Source organism: Venustampulla echinocandica (genome assembly GCF_003357145.1).
Source record: "Venustampulla echinocandica strain BP 5553 chromosome Unknown scaffold_0, whole genome shotgun sequence".
Lineage (NCBI taxonomy): Eukaryota > Fungi > Ascomycota > Leotiomycetes > Helotiales > Pleuroascaceae > Venustampulla > Venustampulla echinocandica.
The window spans coordinates 4,394,608-4,414,730 of NW_022474205.1; the positions used below are offsets into that span (position 1 = coordinate 4,394,608).

At 49.8% G+C, this 20,123-nt stretch overlaps 7 protein-coding genes across 7 annotated transcripts; 4 read left to right on the forward strand and 3 right to left on the reverse strand.

Moving 5' to 3' along the window:
- Positions 1-271: 271 nt before the first annotated feature.
- BP5553_01372 (AP-3 complex subunit delta) lies at positions 272-3,382 on the reverse strand (the record flags this gene model as incomplete). The annotated part of the gene is made up of 4 exons (XM_032009995.1): positions 272-2,421; positions 2,471-2,699; positions 2,752-3,135; positions 3,188-3,382. The coding sequence occupies 4 exons, from the start codon at positions 3,380-3,382 to the stop codon at positions 272-274; spliced, it is 2,958 nt and encodes a 985-aa protein (XP_031874049.1).
- Positions 3,383-4,121: 739 nt separating this feature from the next.
- Positions 4,122-5,259, forward strand: BP5553_01373 (Uncharacterized protein; the record flags this gene model as incomplete). The annotated part of the gene is made up of 4 exons (XM_032009996.1): positions 4,122-4,499; positions 4,556-4,762; positions 4,815-4,964; positions 5,020-5,259. The coding sequence occupies 4 exons, from the start codon at positions 4,122-4,124 to the stop codon at positions 5,257-5,259; spliced, it is 975 nt and encodes a 324-aa protein (XP_031874050.1).
- Positions 5,260-8,072: 2,813 nt separating this feature from the next.
- Positions 8,073-10,387, forward strand: BP5553_01374 (putative kinetoplast-associated protein KAP; the record flags this gene model as incomplete). The annotated part of the gene is made up of 4 exons (XM_032009997.1): positions 8,073-8,220; positions 8,291-9,723; positions 9,774-10,290; positions 10,347-10,387. The coding sequence occupies 4 exons, from the start codon at positions 8,073-8,075 to the stop codon at positions 10,385-10,387; spliced, it is 2,139 nt and encodes a 712-aa protein (XP_031874051.1).
- Positions 10,388-12,011: 1,624 nt separating this feature from the next.
- On the reverse strand, positions 12,012-13,292 carry BP5553_01375 (S-adenosyl-L-methionine-dependent methyltransferase; the record flags this gene model as incomplete). Its single annotated transcript, XM_032009998.1, has 2 exons — positions 12,012-12,760; positions 12,974-13,292. 2 exons carry the CDS (start codon positions 13,290-13,292, stop codon positions 12,012-12,014), a joined length of 1,068 nt encoding a protein of 355 aa, XP_031874052.1.
- Positions 13,293-13,685: 393 nt separating this feature from the next.
- BP5553_01376 (Uncharacterized protein) lies at positions 13,686-14,420 on the forward strand (the record flags this gene model as incomplete). Its single annotated transcript, XM_032009999.1, has 1 exon — positions 13,686-14,420. The coding sequence occupies one exon, from the start codon at positions 13,686-13,688 to the stop codon at positions 14,418-14,420; it is 735 nt and encodes a 244-aa protein (XP_031874053.1).
- A 2,756-nt stretch (positions 14,421-17,176) lies between these two features.
- On the forward strand, positions 17,177-17,995 carry BP5553_01377 (Uncharacterized protein; the record flags this gene model as incomplete). Its single annotated transcript, XM_032010000.1, has 1 exon — positions 17,177-17,995. One exon carries the CDS (start codon positions 17,177-17,179, stop codon positions 17,993-17,995), a length of 819 nt encoding a protein of 272 aa, XP_031874054.1.
- Positions 17,996-18,616: 621 nt separating this feature from the next.
- BP5553_01378 (Uncharacterized protein) lies at positions 18,617-19,657 on the reverse strand (the record flags this gene model as incomplete). Its single annotated transcript, XM_032010001.1, has 1 exon — positions 18,617-19,657. The coding sequence occupies one exon, from the start codon at positions 19,655-19,657 to the stop codon at positions 18,617-18,619; it is 1,041 nt and encodes a 346-aa protein (XP_031874055.1).
- Between the last annotated feature and the right edge of the window lie 466 nt (positions 19,658-20,123).

Sequence of the window (20,123 nt, forward strand, 5' to 3'; positions counted from 1 at the left end):
CATATTTCCCTTGAGCAGCCAGCCTCTACGCTTGGTGCAACGCTCATTATGGGCCGCCTGCTTCTAAACATTCACAAATAGATAACCCGCCTTAAAGTTTTACTCCTCACAGTGAGTAGTCCAGGCCGTAATCTTGATTGTTTTATGAGAAAAAGTGTGCTTATTAGAGCTTCTATGGGAATCTTATGCTGTTCTCATATAGCACTCCGAGCGCCAACCCAAGAGTGTACAATCGCTACAATGCCCTTACGCCGGGGATAATTTTATCCCTCTATGCTCCATTCTCCCCGCTAACAAGAGATTCCTGATGCTCAGAACCCCCCTCCTCCGGCTTAGGTTTCTTCTTCTTCTTTTTTGGTTTCACGACATCCGCCGAAATGGAAGGCTCACCTTGCCCTTCGTCAGTGGCTACCTGCTTCGATTTCTTCTTCTTTGTCGGCACCTTGCCAGCCTCAGCTTCCACAGGTTTAGACTTCTTCTTCTTCTTCTTGACCACGGTTTCAGTCGATACCCCCTGAGCTGCTTGTATCCTCTCATTCGCTCGCTGCATCTCTAACCGTAGCCTCTCCACCTCCTTCATAGCCTTTGCCATTTCCGCTTCTTCCCTCTGTTGACGCTCAAAATCCAAGGCGGAAGCGGCATGGTCGCCTTCCTCAAGGGAGATTGTACCAATATGACTGGAATCTACTTGGAGAAGTGATTTTCCTTTGAGTTTTGGCCTCTGAGGAGCATCGAGGTTGCTTTCCGAATCGTAATTTCCAGGAGACGAGCTTCCACTCACTAAAGTCTCGTCCGCGGCCACCTGAATCCGCTGGCGAGATTTTGGGATAATTGGCTTTTTGGGTGAGGATTGTCCTGTCACTGGTGTATTTGTCCTGTCGAGCTCTAGTTGCATGACTGGTATTTCATCCACGTCGAAATCCGGGCCATTGTTGCTTTGGAGGATGTTATGAAGGGGTGTTGACGATCTAGAGACTGCATCTGTCGGAGCAATGTAGAACGGATCGTCTTTATTCCTCTCCAGCCGCTCTGCACGCCGCCGAGCAAGAATGTCCGGGTCTAGATAGCTCTCCTCACCCCCTTGCTGATATGAATGGACAGCATCTTCAGAGGCACCGCCAAGACGGTTAATGGCAGGTTCACCTGCGGTGGGTGCTGCTGCTGCTGGTGGTTGGTGATAGTAAGTCTCAAAGCCGTCTTCATCTGGCTCATCTAAGGCTGTCATGTCCACAGTACGCAGTAAATTGGTTAGATTTGGATTGATCAGTTCGTCCAAATCCAAATCAGATGGCACAGGAACGTTCCTTTGTGCACCAACAGCAACGGAATTTAACTCCAGTCCGGAAAACAGTGATGGAATGGCCTGTGTAAGCAATAAGGGTGCATCTTGTTGTATCTCATCTGAAGATGGCTCCTGTCCAGACGCCGCTTCGGCGGCTAGTCTTAGAAGTTCTGTAATCTCAACAGCTCTTTCTTGGACCTCCAAATCTGGATGTATAGCCAGTGGTTCAAGCACATGGATTATGCGAGCCATGAGAAGTGACACCATAGTCTTCCTTTCTGGCGTCCATATAACCTGATCGTCACCAGCTATAAAGGCGAACGTCTTCGGTATTGCTTGCAGGAAAATAATGAGTGCCTCTGGAGGGGCCGAACTCCTCGTGATATGGAGGAGGGCTGTCAATGTGCCGTCAGGAGTCTCGAGATTTGACGCATATTCTCCAACAATCCATGCAATCGGGCGCAATGCCCCACTGGCTGGAGTAAGTGGCGATGAGTTATCATTGTATGCGGAAATCAAAATCGCCTCCGCAGCCCTCGTAGCCTGTAACCGGATAGCTCTGACCTTAACGGCCACGCTCCGTAATTCATCTCCGATTCTTCCGGAAACGTCCAAGGCAGGCTCATCTCTGGATCTCGAGTCTGAGTCGTCTAACATGGTCACCGGCCGCACAACAGGCGCCTCCCGGACTAACTGTATCAATATGTCGATATACCAATCGAAATCTACAAGATTTCCATAATTGTTGCTAGAGCACATCTCAAGTACTCGGCTGATGACATCAATCTTATATTCGTCAGGAAGGGGTGGCTCAGATGATGGCTCCCTACTAGGTCTGATAGCGATTTCAGGGGCTTCGTCGTCGGAATCCGCGGCAGGCTCGATGGCCCCTACTGCCGGCCGTTGTCCGCGTTCGTCAGTCGTTGGCGAACGAGAGTTGCGTAGTTGTCGCATTAGACGGCCCACGATAGACATCAGATTCTCGCTGCTGACCATACCCACAACTAGGTCTAAAGCTCGTAGACGGATGGATATGTCAGGGTTGTCTATACAGTCCATGATTACATCCTCCTGCTCCGCAACAAGATATGGGTGGGTTAGGACGATTTTGTTGAATGCAAGCAGAGCCACATATTTCACTATTGTCCGTTAGCCATAAGAGTAGAACTGTATATGTGGACGACTTACGATTCGGATCCCCCTCCACCATTATCATTCCACGAAGTTTACCAACACAAAGAGTCGCAATCTCCTCGCCAGCAGCAGAATCGTCACCATTACCCAAAATACCGCCTTGAATGATGCCGTTTATACACTCATACAATAGTGACATGGCAGGAGTCGTCCGAATAATAGAAGTTAGCGGAGGTAGTAGCTTCTTGACCAATCGGGGCTCCAAAGGAGTCAGTGTAGCAAACTATAATACTAGTTAGAGAAGATCCAAACGTTTCATTCAACATCCAACTGACAAGTTTGATCAGTTTGATAGCCATCCAATTATTACCGCCGTCCACTAGAAGTTCGAATAGTCTCGGCGCAAGAGGTAGGAAGTCGTGGGGTCTTCGCCAACCTAGTTCGCAGACTACATTGACAATTGCAGCCGTCACACTTGGATCCTCGCCTTCATCCATCAACCGGTCTTTAATCTTTGGCCAGGCAGGTCTCAGCGTTTCGGGGTAGACTAGGGCGAGCCTGTATAGTGTCACAATAGTCTTCTTTCGTATAGCCGGGTTCGAATGCGTGAGTCTTGGGAGCAGATCCGAAAGAACCGAGAGCGCCAACGAGGGTGTAATGACGTGCGGAAGTGTCACGATAGGGAGGGACATGGTGATCGCAGAAGTCGAGGTTAAGTCCTAGCCCAATCTCAGTATTTTATCCTTCCGCCAAATTCCCAGGAACCTTTACTTTCTTCAGCAAGTTTGTTGCCAGCATGAGGACTTCTGTGTCCTGTCTGAAACTCTGAACCGCCCCAAGATATCCGACTCGTTTTTGCAAGTATTTAGGGGAGGACATGACTTCGAGGACATGGAAGGATGCCCATGACATATCGTGGCCGAACATTTCGAGGTATATGAGCTTCATAAGCGCAGTGGCCTTCATATCTATAATATGACATCCATTCAGCATGTAACCATACCGAGTTTTGGGGGTTGATCACTAACCCATATCCTGCCCTCTGATTTCTGCTCGACATTCCTTAAGGCTGTTGTAAATATACTCCTTCTCGTTCCCCTTATGGTTCCGCAGACCTCGGATGAGGTCATAGAGAGATTTCTCAAACCTAGCAGGGCATTATTATTATTATCAGATATGGTTTCCCAAGCTCGAGGGTATCGATAGCTCTGAGGAGGGGCGTACATCGTGGCGGTGGGTGACCGAGGTCTTCATTCGCTGCTTGCCAAGGTTCAACTGCCAGCAATGTTTTACGGGTGTAGAGATGGCATGTTGTAGGAATGGACCTTAGACGTTATCATATCTGGTTCAAATATCGGAGTCTAGTGTTGCGTAGAAAGAGATGCGGTGGGCACGAGATAGATGTTTAGGACTGAACCTGGTTGTTCCCCCACTACGGTACGGTCGGTATGGCGGCGCCCGTAATATTACTAACTTATTACGACACTGGTGGTGTACGGCGAGACTTAGGGAGCAACCTTACCCCGACTCTAGACTTCTGGACTGTGGAGAGCTTTTAGATGAGGCGCATGTATTATCGCATTGGTCTCTCTACTCAATCGTTTCCTCCGCAACAACCAACCAACAAATCAACAACCAAGCAACCGCAACAGATAAAATCAATCAACATTAGTGCCCATAATCTACCATCTGTGTCGCCGCCATCATGAGCTCCTCACTGTTGCGCCCCCAGACCCATCTCCCGCCGAGCGTAGCTGTCCAGCTCTCGCAACAAGCTCCATTTATCCTCCGCAACACGCCCTCAGCCATCTCCCCATACTCCCTCAGCTCTCTCTGGTCCGCAGCCGAATCTCCAGAGCTATGGATGACTTACGAAAACCTTATGCTATCATGCCTGCGTACTGGCGATGAGCAATCTGCGCACCTATGCCTGGAAAGACTGACGGAGCGGTTTGGGGCCAGCAACGAACGGCTGATGGCACTCAGGGGGCTATTCCAGGAAGCTACAGCACAGGATGACGCGGCGCTCAAAAAGGTGCTCCAGCAGTATGAGAAGATCCTGGCAGATGACCCGAGTAATATGGTTTGTCTCCCACTTCGTGGCCCAGCTATGGCATGCCAGCTTGCTAACCATGTCAGCCTGTGTCGAAACGTCGAATTACTCTTCTGAAGTCATTGAAAAAGATCCCAGACGCTGTCACGGCCCTCACCCAACTCCTGGACGCGTCTCCCATCGATGCCGAAGCCTGGGCGGAGTTGTCCGATCTTTATTTTTCGCAGGGGATGTATCCGCAGGCGATTTTCGCTTTAGAGGAAGTGTTGTTGATCGCTCCAAATGCGTGGAATGTGAGCTCTTATCCAATTGTTCCAATTTCCGGACTTGTTCTGATACATATAGATGCATGCTCGACTCGGCGAAGTCTTATACGTGGCGGCTGCTGGTAATGAGGGCGGTGCAGACAAGCAGCTTGCAGAATCGATGAGGCGATTCTGCAGAAGCATCGAATTGTGTGACGATTATCTACGTGGATATTATGGGTTAAAGTTGGTATGTGGCCCTATTAGAAAGATGCTGATGGCTCACCTTGCTAAACGAATGGTAGACGACCAGTCGCCTCCTGACGACGCCCCCGGCGAGTTCCAGGCAGTCCAAGGCAGATACCGGGCTCCCGGCGCCAGAAGTCAAGGCGGTAGAGCGTCTGAGTGAGTTGGCCACTGCAAAATTGTCTGAAATAGTGCGACGCAACGTCAATGGGGAAGCCGGATGGGAAGGATACGACAAGGCGGACATTATTGCCGCGCAGGAATTGCTCAATCGGGAGGCGAAGCCAATTACACGGTAACATCTACCGCCGTTTTCACTCAAGAAGCATGCAAGGCACAGTTCAAACAGTATCTAATTCAACCCGATCGGTCTTTGGGCCCAGATCTTGTTCTCAGGGGGGTTGGGTCTGGCCTGTGGCAAGGCTGACGTTTCACTGGGAAATGGCAAGATTGCCCAATATGGATCCATTTTTGTGATGGACAACTGGACAGCTGGACGCCTGCCTGTCTGCGCCTTTTTTTCTTTCTTCCTTGTCATGGTTCGGCCCGCAGCTAGGTCGTGGCTCGACTTAACCACGGTGTTTTGGGGTGTCGGGGACCAATGACAACACATAGGGCGCATCATTTGCCAGGTCAGATTCCTTGGGCAGCAAGCGGGCCTCGGTGGGCTGGCACACGAGGAGCGGTCAACGATCATCAATGATGATATTTTCGGCGGCTGAAACAACGCTGGAATGACTCTTTCGTCCTGGAGGAGGACCATCATACCAGAGCATGGTTGTGGGAACAAGCCAGCCTGGGGGGGGATTGCTGGGGAACACCGTGTACGGTATTATGTATAAATGTAGATTGGCCCTCCAGCGTACAATCAGACTGCCAATTGCCCACCATCGCCTCTTGTCTCATGTTTTCGTGACCCAGCCCAGCACAGCCCAATTGCGTATCAAATGAAAGGAAACCAAGCCGAATCATATCATATCATATCGCTCCTCGCAATCAGCCGTCGCCGCATCTGCAACCGCATCCGCAAGAACCCGCATCCGCAGTCCCAGCAACAGCAACAGCACCAGTACGTACCGGACCTCCATCCAGTCCCTCCAGAAGCTCCAGTTACATACCGTGTACATACCGTACATACTTGTACCGTATTACCCCGTCAAGTCCCTTCAAGAGCATTTCGCATTTCCCCCCCGGCGCCGTGCAACAGTGTCGTAGTCATGCACCTGTACAGTCGCCGCAACAACAAGACCCCGCCTCCACACAAAATCAAGAAACGCATATAAATACAGCACCGAGATACATACCTCACCAACAATAACAATAACAACACCATCGTCCGCAATATCGGCATATATATAATATACCCACCCTCATACTCACACTCACGCTTTTGCCACCCGCAGATAGAGCATTCCGCTGTTAAATCGCAACATACGCCCTCTCCCTCGTCTCACAGCCGCTGTCGCAGCTCGCGAGCGCCGTTTCAGAAGATCCGGATCCCCGTCTGTCACTGACGTCGGACCCCTTTCAGATGGTCGAGTGATCTATTCCAGTCCAAGGTACGTTGCTCTCCCAAAACCGCCTCCTCCGTTTTCGCCCCCGTCCGCTTGAAGGGGGAATCTCGGGGGGCGTTTGACCCCCTGGGGCCCTTCGATCGCCGTCTGCTTTCGTATCCTGGGGCGCTTGGGTCCGGCGACAGGTTCTTGGACTTGGTCTTGGACTGGGCCGGGGACTCTGGGTCTTGGGCCTTGGGTTCTGGGCCGGGCCTGGGTCTCTCTTTAGGCCTTGAGTAGTTGAGTTTAGGCCTTGGGAAGATTAATCCTTCCCTTCCGCCAGCCAGTCAGTGCAGTAGTGGGGAGTGCAGGGCAGTTGCAGTGCCGATTTCACGAGGGATAGTTCCCTATTTACCTAGGTACCTAGGCAGTGAAGTAAAGTGAAGAAAAGCCTGGACGGGGTCAGGGATCAGCTCTTTTTTCTTGTCTCCCCTTCTTCTATTTTGCCTGGGTGGCTTTTTTGCTGTTGCAAGTTGTGTTTGTTCTGGTCTCGGTCTGCGCTGCTCTGCCGGGGCTTTTTTGCCTTTTTCCCCGTGGATGGCCCGCTAACACAACACCCCTCTTCTCGCCTTGCAGAATCCCTCCCTCCCGCTGTCAGCACACTATTGCAATATTGCCCTGCGCTCAGCGCTCGCCCAAACATCAACATCAACATCAACATCAACATCAATATTCGCCGCCGGGACAACGTCGACATTCCTCCCCTCGCTGCCGCATTCTGGCACGCGTGAAGGAGAGAGCGCGCATCGCATCTGCTCTGTGATTATCCTGCGTTTGCGCCTCACCGCAGCCTCACTCAAGGCTCGCCATCCAGTCCTCGATACCAATCGCACACTACTGCCCTCCCTCCGCCCGCATTTCTGCGAGTCAACCACCACCACCATCACTAGTTCACCGCCTCAAATCCCGACCGCTCAGAGGCAGCTCACTTCTGGCACCCTCTCGAATCCCTTTCTCGAGAACCGCTCACCTGACGACCAAATCGTCGCCGGACCCACGCTCACCGAAACAAGGGCGCATCGCACCGCCCTCCCTTCCCACTCCTCAAAAAAACAAAACCGTCTTGGATTATCCTCTCACGACTCTTCTCTGGTAGAAAGTCGTGCTTGAGCGATAAATTCCTAGAGTAGGACCAAGCCCAATGACGTACGTTCCTATTCCTAAATATGCCACTAATTCTTCTTTCTGGGGATCCTGGGGAACTTTTTGCTAACATCGGCTCCGCTTTAGCACAACTATTACAATCGAGGTATGGACCGGCCCTTCCCGCGCACTCTAGTTGAACTCCTAGTTACAACTGCCTTATATTCTGCGATAATTGGCGCTTCGTTTGCAACTATGCTCCCGCCCGAGTGTGCGTTTGGAGGACTCTTGTGAGAAATAGCAAGGTCTATTTTTGCGCCGTAGCTTGAATATCACCCGATAGGGCCCGGGAGGACTAGTGAGGTGCTTGGTTATGTACAGCGAGCCCAGCAAGTCCTCCGAGGGGTATAATTCATGATAATAGCTTGTCGTTCTCTCACAGTGGTGGCGGCTTTGGATAGTCACCATGCCTCTTAATGCCATATTTTTACTCCCTTGGTAACTTTCTAAGTGAAGCATTTACTAATACAGATATCTACCAGCAGTCTCCAACCAACAGCTCCTCCCGCTCTACTTCTCGTTCGGCGGACTCATATACTGACGAAGAAGGGTCAGGAGTTCGTGGTAAGCCGCTTCTCTCACAATTAACTCTTTCTACCAACTAAGAAAGCAATGCTGACCTTGTTATCTCTAGTCCCAAGAGCAAGCTATTCCGACGACGACGATTCCTGGGATCCAATCTACGACGCCGACGAGCTCATCTCACCATCTGAATCGGCATCTCGTCCGGCGTCTCGTCCGCGAACAGGCCAGCGATATCGGACAAGCGAGAGTCGCCCACCTCCCGTTTCTCGCCCTACCCGCAGACACACAACTGCGGAACGACCAACAGCCCATCGACCCTCAACCCGCGTTCATCGGCACCCTGCGCCGGTACCACCATCAAGCGTGGACCCCTTAGAGGACTACCCGGGCTATGGCCGAGGCTACCCTGCCCCGCCGCCTGGGCAATACGGTGGGAGGGGACCTGGGCCTGGCTATGCCCAAAGTTCATTTTCGGGGGCGCCTGGTGGTGGCTATGCGCCACCATTTGGCGGACCCCCTGGGGGAGCGTTAACCCATTATGGAGGAGGTGGTGGATATCCATATGCCCCTCAAAACAATCCATTCTCTCCTCAGCCGCAAACTCCAGGGCCCGGGGGAGCTGGATACTTCAATGCTCCCAGTCCACACCCACAAATGCCTCCTCATAGCGCGGCAGGAGGTTACCCAGGCCATGATCTAATGCCTTATCCGCCGGCACCCGGGTTTGCTGGTTATCCCGGCTATGGTATGCCTCCTGGGATGGGTCAAGGGATGCCTCAACACCAGTACTATCCACAATGGCCGCCAAGCGACCCATCCGTAGTCGCCGACCCTGAGACCGAGAAGAAGCTTCTGGCTGTTGAGGAGCTCATGAAGAGCCAGAAGATCGACTACGAACGAGCCAAAAAGGAGCTGGCTGACAGGGATGCAAAGGAAGCGGCGGAAAAAGCCGCGGCGGAGGCAGCCAAGAAAGCGGCTGAGGAGAAGGCTGAATGGGAGAGGAGAATGGCGGAAGAGAAGGCGTCGCTGGAAAAGAAAGCAGCAGACGAGAAAGCATCGCTGGAAAAGAAAATGGCGGATGATAAAGCAGCATTAGAAAAGCAAATCGCAGATGAAAAGGCAGCATGGGAGAAGAAAGTTGAGGAGGAGAAGAAGACTGCCCTCGCCAAGGGCGCTGAGAACGTGAGGAAGCAGGTTGAAGCGGAAAGGAAGAAAGCTGAGATGGAGGCTGCTGAGGCTGCCGCAAAAGCTGCCGCTGCCGCCGAGTTGAAGAAGCTTAAAGAAGACGCTGCTGCCGAGCACAAGAAACTTAAGGAAGATGCAGCTGCCGAGCACAACAAGCTGAAAGAGGACGCTGCTGCTGAGGCGAAGCAGCTTAAAGAAGAGGCTGCTGCAGAAAATGACAAACTCAAGAAGGAAGCGGAAGCCGCTTTGGCAAAGGCTATGGCCAAACCCGAAGAAGACAAGAAAAAGCCCATCAAGTTTAAGGACGCCGTTGGGCGGAAGTTCAGCTTTCCATTTCATCTGTGTACAACCTGGGTTGTAAGTAAATCGCTTTCTTTTTATATTGGCTAAACTAACTCATCGTCTAGGGAATGGAGGAGCTTATAAGACAAGCATTCGTTCATGTAGATGTGATCGGCCCTCATGTAGCAGATGGACACTATGATTTAATTGGTCCAAACGGAGAGATCATTCTTCCCCAAGTTTGGGAGACAATGATTGAGCCGGATTGGTCAATTACAATGCATATGTGGCCGATGCCTGAGCCCAAGCCAGAACCGATGCCGGGGCCTCCACCTGGCCATCCCCTCCACGAACGACCTCGCAGTCGCCATGACCGTCATGGTGGGGGGAACCCCCGTGGCCCTCCGCAGCCACCCGTTGGTCATAGGGGAGGCCCCCCACCGCCGCCGCCGCCGCCTGGTTGGCCTGGAGGTCCTCCTAGGCATGGGCCGCCTCCTGATAGACACGGTGCGGGTGGCCCACCTATAATGGTCCTTGACCCAAGAGATCCCGGCCCATCAGCAAAACCAAGTAGGAAAAAAGAACCTGCGAAAGGAATGTTAGGGTGGATGGCAGGGAAGCCGTCTAAACCGTCGGGAAAAGGTCAGTCATCTTTACAGCCATCCAAAAGATTTCCTCTAATTTCTGACTTAAGCTAGGTCCAAAAAAAGCTGAACCTGACGCATGTCATATCATGTGAATGATCCATCTATGGAACCAACTGACATACACCAATACCTACAACTCCATCTCGCATCATGGATGTTCCTGGATACAAAGTAAACGAAAGAAGCGAATGAAATTGGATCGGCAATATTTTCCCGATTACCATCATGAGGAACGGATCTGCAAGAGTACCCCGATCTAGATTCACCACATCATTTATCCCATCCGACGTGGATAGGGAGCTGTCAATATATGGGCGGAACACTCTGATATTTATTCTGTTTTTTCTCAAACCCCGCTGCGTATTTTCGGATTATTCCTCATTGGGAGGTGGTTTCTGTGGGTTCTTGGAGTGTGGTGGTTGCGGACGCGGATGGTGTCACTGCATGTTCAGCGAGGCAGCTCTTTTTCCCAGCTCACAAGGCCGGGTTTTGTCTGTTCTCACCAGGGGACGAAGTTAGCGGATGTCCACTTCTCATTTGTACCTCGAGAAATGTTTTTATTTTATTTTATTCCTTTGTTATTTTGGGCGACATATATTGATATTAGCGGCTTTTTCGGATACCTCTCATCTCCTAGTTTTTTTGGGATAAAGTTTTTGAAATTTTGCGGAGCGCCTCCTGTTTTGTTTTGAAAATTGCACTAATGGAGCAAATTGGTCTGGAGAGAGATTGATGCGGATGGGGGCGGGGGGTTGGTGAAATGGGGTGTTATGGTGCGGTATTTCTTGTGAATAGGTGTTATTTTTGGGGGGTGGTCAGGGTGGAGAGGGGATCTAGGGGGAAAGATACATCTAAGATATTAGTTATTTTTGCATTTTTTGCGGATATAAGTATACCTCATAGATCGTGTGTAGCGAGCAATAGCAATATATGCTTCTTTAAAAAAGTCTAAAGAGTACTGTACAACTGAAATACGTGACGTTTGTGGCGATTGTGTACGTGAGCATGTGATAATACATAGGTTTCGGTACTTTGGATTTAGGGATTAGATTGGGACTAGTGAGGGCAGGCGAGCGGAAGCGGAGGTAGGTGGCTTTATGTGCCAGTGTTGTGTGAAGTTGGATATCATGAGGAAGGGCCCTGATATATGATACACCGAGTTCGGGGAGAGGACGAAGTTGGGGGTTACGAGTGATTAGAGTGAGTGATTAGAGTGAGTGATTCAATTTTTGCAAGTTTCATTCAAGGATTAAGTATGGCTTGACTCATAGTTTATTTATCTATTTAAGTCTACTTAATCGGGTAGCTGTCCCGGTATGGTTTCCATGCAGTTCGCTGCGATATCATCCATCTCCCGCATTTATTGTGGCAGGAAGCTATGGAGTTGAGAATATGGTGCTCCGCACAAAGCTTGACGCTTGCCATCTCTATTGCGGGCCTAGCTTGTTCCTCTGCTGTGCTATCTCCGGGCCGGCAGTTATTGCTACTGGATTCTGGAGATGCATTGACCTGGAGGGCGCTGCCATAGCTCCCTAGTTCTTGCTGGCCAGCATTCGAATCGGGACACCGATAGATAGTGCTTGTTGTGCTTCTTGCCGATGAGGATAATCGAGAGTAGATATCCCATTCGCCATGCCATCTTGGCCAGGTGAGCCATGAGACTTTTGGATGGAAAGTCCAATTAGAAGTTTAAACCGTTGAGAGAGTTCCTAGTCTTCAGGGGGTTTGATTCTGTTGCTTTCGGAAGCGGCCTTGGAGCCAGCATCGATACATCTTAAGCTGCTTGGCTCTATTGACAAGCAGCCTCCTGTCGACACCTAGGTCGACGACTTCGAAGGAAGCTCCGGATTCCTCGGCAATCTCTCCGGTCCAAATATCGATAAGCTCGTCTTTCTCAAAGAAATAAACCCTCGTACCATCACCTCTGATATAGAAGTTTTCTTCCAGATAACGGCCCTTCTTGAAGCGCACTTGAGCAAGATCACCACGCCCATAATCTCGAAACAACACCTCGCCACCTGGCTTAAGGACTTTGAAGATGTTGTGGACGGCTTGTTTCCACTGCGACGGTGAAAGCGCTGAGAATATGAAGATCATCAGAACATGGTCAACACTCGCTTCCTCCAGTCCTGGTGGAAGCTCATCACCGGCGACATCCCAAACATCTGCTTGGATGTTTTTGGTATCATAGGATTCGTTCGCACGTATCACTTCCACAGCATTCTTGGAGAAATCGCACGCGTGTATTTTGAGGTTTGGATTATGGTTATGAGCTAAAATTGGGAAGGCAGTATTTCCGGCACCTGCACCGACTTCGAGTAGTGTGACAGGACCAGCATCCGCTTTTGTCATCTCAGAAAGCACGGGAAATTCTTGCTGGAGCCATTTGCGGTCTTTGAAGAAATTCGCCGTGTTATTCTTGTAGAAGTTGTTCCACCATTTTGCAGGATCGGAATTGAATCTAGCTGTAGTAGTTGTTAGTCAAGGCCACTGTAATAAATAGACTTGAACAATTAAAGTTTGATAAAAGTGCATATCAGATAGGAGCGAAAGACATTTGCGAGTTTGTTTCGTTCATAGCCCGAAGGCTTCAGATGAACTATGCGTAATCAAATCATCAGGATGCGGTGGTGGCGCCCTCGTGGCGCCAGGGAGGAAAGAAATAGTATTCTGCTTACTTTTATCAAAGTCTGAGACTGGTGCTTCGCGCTGCTTTGCGAACTGCTGTTCTGCATACTCTTTGTAAATATCATCAGTCTCTACATGATCCCACGCGTTAAACTCGAAGACATTGTCTTTCTCGCTGAGGTGCCGAGACCCAAATTGAAAGGGATCACTCCTTTTCAAATTGGTTTGGGGATCATGAGATAGGTGAGGTGGGAGTAGGACTGATCCAGAATCTGGTGCTTCAACCGATTCCTCGCCAGTCAACGTTAATTTGGAGACGGCCGAAACCAAGACAGGTGCCCCATTGCTATTGCTTTGACTCGAATCCATGGCTCATACATAAAAGAGTGTGAAGTCGAGAGGAAGCTAGAGCAAATGAGTTGTCAAGGCGTCGAATTTGCAACTGAAGTTGCTGTTGTTGTGGGAATGAAGCTGGGAAGAAATTGGCGAACGAAAAAACCGAGAAAAGTAGAGTGGGGCGGTGAGGTATTCTGCCGCCTGGACCCTTGCGCACTTCAGATTTATACCTCGTTGAGGTCTTAATGACCTCAGGCTTGCGAGAAACGACTTCAACTCGGATGGTTTGTTTTGTTATAGTTACAATGGATTATTCGTAGCACTTTCTTTCCTCCGTCGTTCTAATTCTGTGGAATTTATCCTCTCTTTTCTCTTCTACAGTCAGCCACGCCACTGCACATCCTCCAGCTTGTCATACCAAAGACCATGCTTCGAACACTCCGCCCGCAACGCATTCTGCGGCAAACAAAACCTCAAGCTCAGATAATTCGAAGTTTCATAACTCTACCCGGCACCGAGCAACAGAGTCTAGCGGCAACGCGAATCCTTCCCTACAAATCGAACGATCTCTACACTATCATTGCGGACGTCGACAGCTATTCTAGCTTCCTCCCGTATTGCTCCGAGTCTCGAGTGACAAAATGGTCATCCCCTGATCAGAATGGCCAGCGCTGGCCCTCAGAAGCCGACCTGAAAGTAGGCTGGGGGGGTTTTGACGAAACATTCACATCCAGATTATTCTGCGTTCCGGGGTCGGTTGTCGAGGCTCTAGGTGGTGAAGCTATTACCAAGCTTGCAAAGGCAGATCTAGCACATCATTCGGCTACTTTCAATGCCCCAGCAAGAGCAAATAGCATATTTCAGTCGCTGAGCACGCGGTGGACCATCAGACCCTTCCAACCCATACCTCCCCTTGGCCAGCCACAGACGGACAAGGTGGGGCATGACGCTAGGGGCCAAACCGAAGTGCGCTTATCGATTGATTTCCAATTTTCCAATCCCATATATGCCGCACTAAGTAAGGCAGTCGCGCCAAAAGTTGCCGGCATCATGATCGAAGCATTCGAGGTTAGGGCACGAAAGTTGCTCGAGGCTCCTCGAGCCGCTGTTGGGGGAAGGAGTCAACACGCTGGAATGGCAGCTAAGGAAGGTGGTGTATAATATGGCAAAGACATAGAAAGGAGTTGGGTATCAATGTTTCAGCATATAAAAGGAGTTCGTTGTAATAGACATCCGGGCTTAGCTGTAATATTATCTTGGAAAGAACAACAACTGGCATTCTCGTTATTGAAGGCACTTGCACTAGCTAGGCACTTTCGCCGGGATCTGTAAGTCTTCAGCTACTTTTTCTCCTTGCGATTGTGCACTCTGAACCATTTTCGAGAGTTGACTTAAGTTTTGTATTATGCTAGCACTCGACGGAGCGCCCTCGCTCTAATCTAGCCAGCTTTTTACAGATATATAGTTAGTGACGCAGCTGGTCAATCGTTCTTGCTGCTCCGTTTCTTCGACAGTTATTCCTCAAAGTGAGGAACAAGTCGGATATGTCAGACATATCATGCCATCACTAGGCACGAACCACTAAGCCAGCTAGGGGCATTTATCGCAACCGGTATTATGCCTCCGCTCGATTTGCGCCTTGTGGCCACATGATAAATTTGAATGGATATTTGCTTGGGACGAGGAAAACGAACTAAAGCCTGCGACGGTACACAAGGAAGGTGGCCAGGAGGCTGGCGATTTAGCATGTATGAAAGGTTGACCCTCAACTACAGCAAAAAATTCCAGGAGATGAGAGGCATAGGTATACTACTTACGGTTGCTGAATTCTCTGCCTCGGCCGCTCCTATAGCTTTCGATAATGAAAGCCACCAGCTAATGCATTTAATAGTGACGCTCCTTACGCTTCCCGTTCTGGGTTTTAATGTCTCTATTTCGATAAATTATGCTTGATAGGACAACAATTGGAATGCTGCAATCACAGCCAGTCTGACGCTATTATACGCCATTATAGGCCATTTTACGCCATTGTGCTCCACGTAAGGAGGCAAGCCGCAGGCATATTTAGCATGTTAAAGTCTCGTTCGTTTCCGCAATTAAGCAGAAAAATCTAAGAACGGCCATGCATCACCACCCCAAAAACCATCAAATAGTGAGAACCGTGCTCCCTTTTTAGGCTTCTTCCCCTATTGGTTTCTTGATTTTTGAAAAATGCGCGTTGTCTCGATTAGGTAGGTGTTTAAACTTTGCAGGCCACCATTTGAGGAAGCTGTTAAGCCCGGCTGGCCAATTTCTGGAAATAGAGCGAAACATTGATTCGGGCCGGCATATTACCGGCATCCATATTTCCGTCCTTGATTCGTCCTCTCTTTAGCACTTGAAGCTCTTGTGGTCTAGATAAGCTTCTACGCGGTACGGACGTTGTCTTACCCAAAAGCTTGTCACCTACTATTTAACCTTCCCCCCTATCCCTTTATTTTGGCTAATAAGCACAGCCGAGTTTCGCAGCAGTACCAATACTCGGCCGTGGGGACTCTGGGAGAGGCTTCGAGAAGGTCTGCGGCACCATCACGAATGGGCCTGCATAGGCTGGACCTTTATCGTTGGCCCATAATCGTTCGTTTTGCGTAGGGGCATGTTGGGCATCGATCACCCGTCCTCTTCCGTAACTTCTTGCCCCTTCTATCGCTATCCACGATCAAGGCGGTTGCATAGTTAGGCCATAACTAAGAACGAAACGTAAGGAGAAGGGATAGAGGGAATCACGAAACCTCGCGCTTTACGAAGGACTCGGTACAAGTACGCATATTCGGCTACAGCTATTCCGTGAGTTATAAATCCGTGGTACAATATTTGAGCACATGTGCTGTTGTTTGCTTCGTGGGGGTCCGTTGCTGTACTTCGAACGTTGTACGGAGTACGAATGGTGCAATACAACTCCAGCTACAGCTGCCGTCGTAGGTTCCGCGTGAATCTTCAAATACACCCTCAGCTTGGCGATCTGTGGTATCTACCTACCTAAACCAGCACCTTCGCCGGCTTCCGATAGGGTATGAATGGCTTGCATAGTGATGAGGTTTGTCACTTGTGATAGGCAATGCCCACGAGAGCGTGTCGCTTATCCTTGCAGCCATGAATTCGACCAAGAATCAAGCTTTGATCCATCGAGATAAGACTTGGAAATAAGATGTGGCGCCTACTTGGCATTCGTTTCTAGGTCAGAATAACACCTTGGTTTGATGTGCGAGGTTCCTGGCTCTATATAGACTTCTTATAGCTAATACCGACAAGAATTCGAAGATTTTTGGTCAGTAACCCTGCCCCTTGACAAAATGAGGCAAGAGTTGAAACCCTAACTTGTCAGTTGGATATCTGAGAATGCACGCTACCGAAGTAGAAACTGCCCTAGACAGTTTCCACTGTCTAGGCCCGTCGGAAAATATTCTCAATCCGTGCATAGAATTCGGTCATATGGATGCCAGCTCTCCACGCCCGCCTCCTGAGCTGCTTCGATGAGTGTTGTCTCCGATCCACATCAGGGGGTCTGGCGGATTCCGTGGGCAACTACCTGGTTTTCATATTAAATAACCATGCTCACCGTTCACACGATACCTCGAACCCCAATGACACTACCGACCAGACAGGCAAGTGGCCATGTTATGGTACTTCGGGCAGCACCGAGTAGGATCTTTAGGGGGTAGGAGTGAATAGTTCGTGATAGCTAAGCAGAATTGCTCAACTTGCTGCAACGTTGCGTAACTTTCAGGTCAAGTCGAGCTCACTTATAAAAGTAGAGAGATCCCACCATTACATTTCTCTCGAGAGCACTTATTCTTTCGTGTCACATCTTCGCCTTAGTTACTTCCATTCTCCATTCTCAACTATCTTATCGCCAACTTCCAACCACAGTATTAGCCATGAAGCTCTCAGAAGTACTCTTTAGCTATGTTCTGTTTGCTGGTACGGCATTAGCCCATCCCCGCGCTCGCACAACCTTGGAGGAGCGTGTATCCAACAGAGCTTCCGGTCGTCAAACCAGGCCCGCGGACATAATCTCTGAAGCCACCGAGGTCACTGAAACCGGCAATCAGACAAATGTTGCGTACAGCACCAACTGGTCTGGGGCCGTCTTGACTTCCCCACCTGCCGGCACGACTTTCAATGGTGTTTCTGCCACCTTCGTTGTTCCCACTCCCAAAGTTCCTTCGGGCCAGTCCAAGTCGGGTACATATAGTGCTTCAGCATGGGTTGGTATTGATGGTGATACTTACCAAAACGCCATCCTCCAAACTGGTGTCGACTTTACCATTTCAAATGGCGCCGTGTCTTATGATGCCTGGTATGAATGGTATCCCGCCCAAGCATTCGACTTCTCAGGGATCAGCATCTCAGCTGGAGACTCCATCACAGTCTCTGTAACTTCGACTTCGAGCAAGGCCGGCAAGGCTGTCATCACCAACAACAGCAAGGGCAAGACCGTCTCCAAATCGCTGACGTCGTCTGCTGCGCTTGGTGGCCAGAACGCGGAATGGATTGTGGAAGATTTTGAATCGAATGGATCTCTGGTCAATTTCGCCAACTTTGGGACTGTAACTTTCACTAATGCTGTTGCAACAACTGGCAGCGGTTCTGTGGGCGCAAGTGGAGCGGATATTTTAGATATTAAGCAAAGCAACACGGTTCTTACGAGTGCTGCAGAAAGTGGTTCAAGCGTTACTGTAAGCTATACAGGGTAATATCTTGAGAAGAAGGGCCGTGGAAAGAGCATAGGGAATGGGGATGGATGTCTCAGGAAAGTAAAAGAGATGGACTTTGTGCCGGGCGGATTGGTGAAGGGATATCGGACTGCTGTATATAAAGTATTTGTGGACTAATGAAACCGCACTCAACTTGAGTCCAAAGAAACTTTCCTGCAAACTCATGTATTGTAACCAACGAAACGCTTTTACAGCACGCTCTGTACCCAGCTAATGGAATCCATAAGTGCATACCAACCAAGGCTAAAATTCCAACCATGGCCCATCTGTCGAGGTTTAACCAGTGACTTCACAATTGCTCAGAAAAAAGCCATATCAAAAATAAGCGTCGCCACATGAACATTTAAGTTAAGCCAAGAATTTGCAAGAATATCCCAGCGTTTCCGGTGAGCAACTGCTTCACGGTGATTTACAGGGGAGGGCAGCTCAGAGCCATCACTGACACAGCCTAGAAGGCCACACTAGTAGAGTCTCAGTTTAATGAGTTGCTAAATCTGGAGTGGACATGAAACAACATTACAGAACTGAAGCCATGCTAGAGTTTAGTTAGGCAAGTATAAAGAAGTAACAACAAGAACTAATGTTAGGATTAGCCCGAGTTCACTTCTGCTCTGCAAAAGCCTGTTCCGTCAACCACATCCCTGCGTCCATGAACAATTTCTCCGCCAATGGTCTCGCCGCATTCGCTGCCTTCCCTTTCTTTAACCACCAATGTGTAAAACTGTGCTTTACTCCTTTCACCATCGTCCACCGCAGCCTGCCTCCCTCGCTCCTAAAAGCTTCCTTTTCGCTCTCTGTAAGCTCCCGTAGTCCCGCTAGCCCTGCCATCATCCTCCTGGCCTCGTCACACAACATATCATACTCAGCCCCAATTGCATAAACCCATGTTGGTAGTACCTCTCTGTCTGCATATATAATACTAAGTAGCGGATCCCTCTGGTCTGTACCGGCTGTTAAATACACGTTATTTAAAACTGGCGCCACTGCCGCCAACCCATCGATGTCCGTAGGGCGCTGGTATGGCCGCGAGGCCAGCTTGTAAGCATAACCAACGCTCCAGTCAACGGGGGCGTACCACGGGATTGCGGCTTTGATCTTCCCCTGGAGAGCCGGTAGCTGGCATGCGGAAAGGGCGAGATTGCCACCCGCACTGAAGCCGCCGATGGCAACGCGGGAGTGGTCGATGGGAAGGGCGTTATCAGAGAGTATGGCAAGCACGACGGCAGCCACGTCTTGGGTGGGCCCGGGGAAGACGGTCCATGGTGCGAGGGAGTAATCGATGCTGATGACGAGGAGTTTGAAATGATGGGAGAAGAAGATGCAAAACTCGTCGTCGTGTCCAGGGGTGCCGAGGGCGAACCCCCCGCCATGGATATTAATGTATAAGGGGAGAGATTCGCCTGGTTTGTAGGACTTGGGCAGGAAAACTCGGTGTTTGAGCTTTGGTCTGCATGGGTAGACCTTTGAGAATGTTGGTTTACCACTTGATATGGGTGCGTGACCAAACAGGACAAGCAGTCTACGAAATGACCAGCTGACCGCAAGATAAATCTTGATTAAACATATAATAACGAAATATCGAAGCCGTGTGGAATGAGGGAGTGGGGGCCATAAGAGAGGCGCCAGAGTCGACTTGTCCATGTTGAGAAGCGACAGAAGAGGCCACGCACAAAATTGACAACCTAACAATAACAGAAGAAGGAATATTGATTTTGCAACGACAACGAGGATCGCTTAACTAACATATCAACGAAATCAAGATACGAGTATCGATAGCAAGGAATTCCCAACAGTTTTTTTTGTGTCTAAGAGTGGAGCTTGTAGCTGTTATCTGTCTGGGTTCTGCGCGGCCGAGGCACATTTCACATGCCTAAGTCGACATGGACCAAGCCTATGGTGCATTAGTGGCCGAATTTGGTTGCAAAAGTCTTTTCGCCAGTATTATAAGGCCTAACGGCCATTGCCCAGAGATAAGTCGGATTATTCGAATATCTGGCCTGTCGCAAAGTAAAGCTATTCCTAGATCTTTGACCGAAATTGAGGTATTCGAGTCGTGTGAATATCTCAATTCCGGGTACAGCGTTTTGCACCAAATCCACCCAATAAT